The 3,362-nt window shown below is 49.1% G+C and overlaps 1 protein-coding gene across 1 annotated transcript; it reads right to left on the bottom strand.

The window, feature by feature from the left end:
* Positions 1 to 203: 203 nt before the first annotated feature.
* Positions 204 to 3,039, bottom strand: LOC311210296 (lysozyme g; the record flags this gene model as incomplete). The annotated part of the gene is made up of 5 exons (XM_084288152.1): positions 204 to 337; positions 2,034 to 2,172; positions 2,285 to 2,481; positions 2,655 to 2,756; positions 2,997 to 3,039. 5 exons carry the CDS (start codon positions 3,037 to 3,039, stop codon positions 204 to 206), a joined length of 615 nt encoding a protein of 204 aa, XP_084144278.1.
* Between the last annotated feature and the right edge of the window lie 323 nt (positions 3,040 to 3,362).

The raw sequence follows: 3,362 nt of genomic DNA, 5'->3' as shown, positions 1-3,362 counted from the left end.
TAAAATCCCAACCATATTGCTTTTAAAGAAACTACATTACCAGTGTCTCACTGAATATTGTTTTTATACATGGGAGCGGTAGCCTGCAAATTCTTGTTTCACATAAGCCATTCCTGTACGCTTGCATCTGTATGGACTTGGATGCACCTTCTTCCTTTGTGTTTTGTGATGGTGGGGAAGTCACTCGGTGCAGGGGCTCCAGCCTAGTATCCGTGCTGCTTGTAATACTGGGCTCGAGCGACCACGTCGTTGGCGTAGTCGTCATGGGTAGTGCCAATGTCCATCCTCTCATAGCTTTGGACGTTCTTGTCTCCGGCGTTGTAGGCAGAAATCCCACCTGAAATGAAGCACCGAAAGATGTCACGCAGCCTTTAAACAAAATTCCACCCTGATGCATCCTGGTTTTGCTTGTGTAGGATTGGGGATGTGGTGTTATCAGAGCTTCTCTGTCTTAGCCAGGGCTCTGCAAAAGGCCTACACGTATTGCTGCATCCACCAACACGCTGTAGAGATACTGGGGGGTATGTTCACAGACACTGGCAGCTTGATGAATTTGCATCACCCACCTGGCCCAGCACAAGCCCTCCGGCTGCAGCAGGCTTGTTCACAGCACGATATAAGATCCAACAGCCTCATAACTTCTCACTCATTCTTGAAAACTACTGCTCTCTGAAGAGCTTTAAAACATAATCACACCTTGCACTGCACAGGGGCTGCCAAGCAGCAGGCAGTGTTTCCGTGTTGCATGACACCGTTTTGCAGTTCCCGAATACCTCTTTCCCCCCATCAACAGCAACACAGAGGGAGCTGCTGGCTGCGTTCAAGCTACTCAGAGCTACTTATTAACTGGGGTGGTTGTGGGAGATTCCTCGTCGTCAGATGAGGAGCGTTGGACTCTTCTATAAATCAGATTTCAGCTGCATAAATATTTGCTGCGTGGCACTGAAAACACGCAGAGGCTGCCATGTTAAGGAAAGGCAGAAACAACACAGTTTGCCAAACCTTGCCTTTTGCCTGTGAAAAAAAAACTCTGAAAATACCAAGGGATTCAATGGGTTCATTGGCCAGAAAAGAAAGACCAAGGGGATTTATTCCCTCTGGTGGATGATAATGAAGAGCTCTTAATGATACAAGGAGAAGGCTGAGGCACACAACAATTTCTTTCCCTCAGCCCTCACTGCCAGTCGGGCTTCCCACGTCTCTCGTTTCCCCAAACCTGTGGGTGAGGGCTGAGGGAGCAAAGTGCCTCCCCCTGTAAGCAAAGAGCAGGCTCCAGCCCACGCGATGAAACTGAACAGGTACAAGTCTGTGGGGCCCGATGACATGCCCTGACAGGGGCCCTGAGGGAGCTGATGTAGTTTACAAGCCTCTCTCCAACCTATTTGAAAAGACCTGGCAGTCAGGTGAAGCCCCTGGTGACTGGAAGAAGGGAAATATCACTCCCATTTTTAAAAAGGGTAGGACCCAGGGAACTACAGAGCAGTGAGCCTACTGTGAATCTAATGGGCTGTTAGAGTGGGGCCAGAGGGGGGCCACCAAGATGATCAGAGAGCTGGAGCACCTCTCCTATGAAGATAGGCTGAGAGAGCCGCGGCTGTTCAGCCTGAAGGCTCTGGGAAGGCCTCACTGCTGCCTTTTGGTACTCAAATGGGGCTTAGAAAAAGATGGAGAGTCACTTTTTACAAAGACAGATGACGATGGGACAAGAAGGAATGGTTTTAAATTAAAAGGGGAGATTTAGATTAGCTGTTAGGAAGAAATTCTTCACTCAGAGGGTGGCGAGGCCCTGGCACAGGCTGCCCAGAGAAGCTGTGGCTGCCCCATCCCTGGAGGTGTTCAAGGCTGGATGGGGCTTTGGGCAGCCTGGTCTGCTAGGAGGTGTCCCTGCCCATGGCAGGGGGGTGGAACTGGGTGGTGTTAAAGGAGATCCAATTCCAACCCAAGCCATGCTATGACTCTGTGAATTCATTCAGTGTGCTCTTATCCTAGACTTTTTCTTCTCCCCTGGACAAAATCTGTGGTCTGCACATTACCTTTCAGCTGCTGGTCCTTTGTCCAGTTTGGGAACTTCTTCTGTATTCTCTTTATAAAATCGATAAGTATTGTCGTGCCCTGAGTGATATGGGTTTCTCCATTCCACGTCCCCTGGAGTTTATGGCTTCTTTTGTCAACCTAGAAATATCAAAAAGTCATTTCCCTGTGGTAATGGATGACATGTCTAGGAGGTTTACTTTTATTCATATGACATTAGTTTGTTGGGTTTTAGTGGAGCATCAACAAGTACCTGCATTAAGCCAAATCCATTTCCATTGTCACCCCAGCCGTCCTTCAGTACTTTACCAGCGTGAGATTCACGAGAGATGATGCCAGCAATCACAGCGGGCTCAACACACAGCTTTTCACCCACTTTCTTAATGAGTGTTTTGTATTTATCCATAGCTTGCAGGTCTCGTTCAGCAATCTTTTTTGAAGCTGGAACTCCTGTAATGAAACCCAAAAGTAAAGATGCCTCATCTCCAGGAGGCAGACCATGCCTCTAGGTAGATCATGCAGGCTCAGCAGCCGGTGTGTGCCCAGCATTTTGGAAATCTGAAGGATCTGGGATTATTGTGCTACCACGGAAGAGAGCAATCTGTCAGAAGAGCAATACTTACCGCAGTAGCTTAAGCCCTCTGGTTTTGCAGTTTTGCATGAAGCCCCGGTGGTGTCAATTCTGTTTACACTGCCGTAGCAATCCGTGCGGCCCTGGCAGGCACCTGGAAAGGTTGTGTGGAAAGAGTCGAGCATCCAGCACCCTACATCCTGCACCTTGCAACCTGCACCCTGCACCCACCCCTCCCTCAGAGGTGACCCCTCCGGCAAGACTCGCAGGAGGAGCTGAGCGCCTTCCCGGCCCAACACAATCTGATGGCAACTGAGATTTTGGGGAGGGGGCACAGGGAGGTGTCTTAATCTCCTGGGGCTGCTCGGGGGATGAACGGGGGATGCTGACTTACCCAGGAGGGCAGCAAGGCCCAGCAGCACGAGCATCAGGCTCATGGGGTAGTTCTTCTTGAGCACACAAAGCAACCTGCAAAATCAATCAGAAAAGAAGAAGGAATGAATACATCTCACTGCTTGCTGAGTAAACATGAAGAAACTGTTTCTGAGCTGGTGGGATATTTCTCTTGGTTGGATGTACAAAGTGGTATTTAAGTGCAGTCGTGTCCCTCTGCTGGCTTGCAACCCCTCACCAGAGCCTTGCAACCTCTCATGTCTGATGATGTTTCCAGCACACATTTTCTACAGTGTCTTAGTAACCTCCTTCCAACCTCCTCCAACTCCGATATTTAATTCAGAAAACAAATAAAATGAGTGATGTT

The sequence above is a fragment of the Netta rufina genome (genome assembly GCF_964035555.1).
Source record: "Netta rufina genome assembly, chromosome: 1".
Classification (NCBI taxonomy): Eukaryota; Metazoa; Chordata; class Aves; order Anseriformes; family Anatidae; genus Netta; species Netta rufina.
The sequence above is the reverse complement of the archived record's forward strand: the minus strand, read 5'-3'. Positions and strand labels throughout refer to the sequence as shown.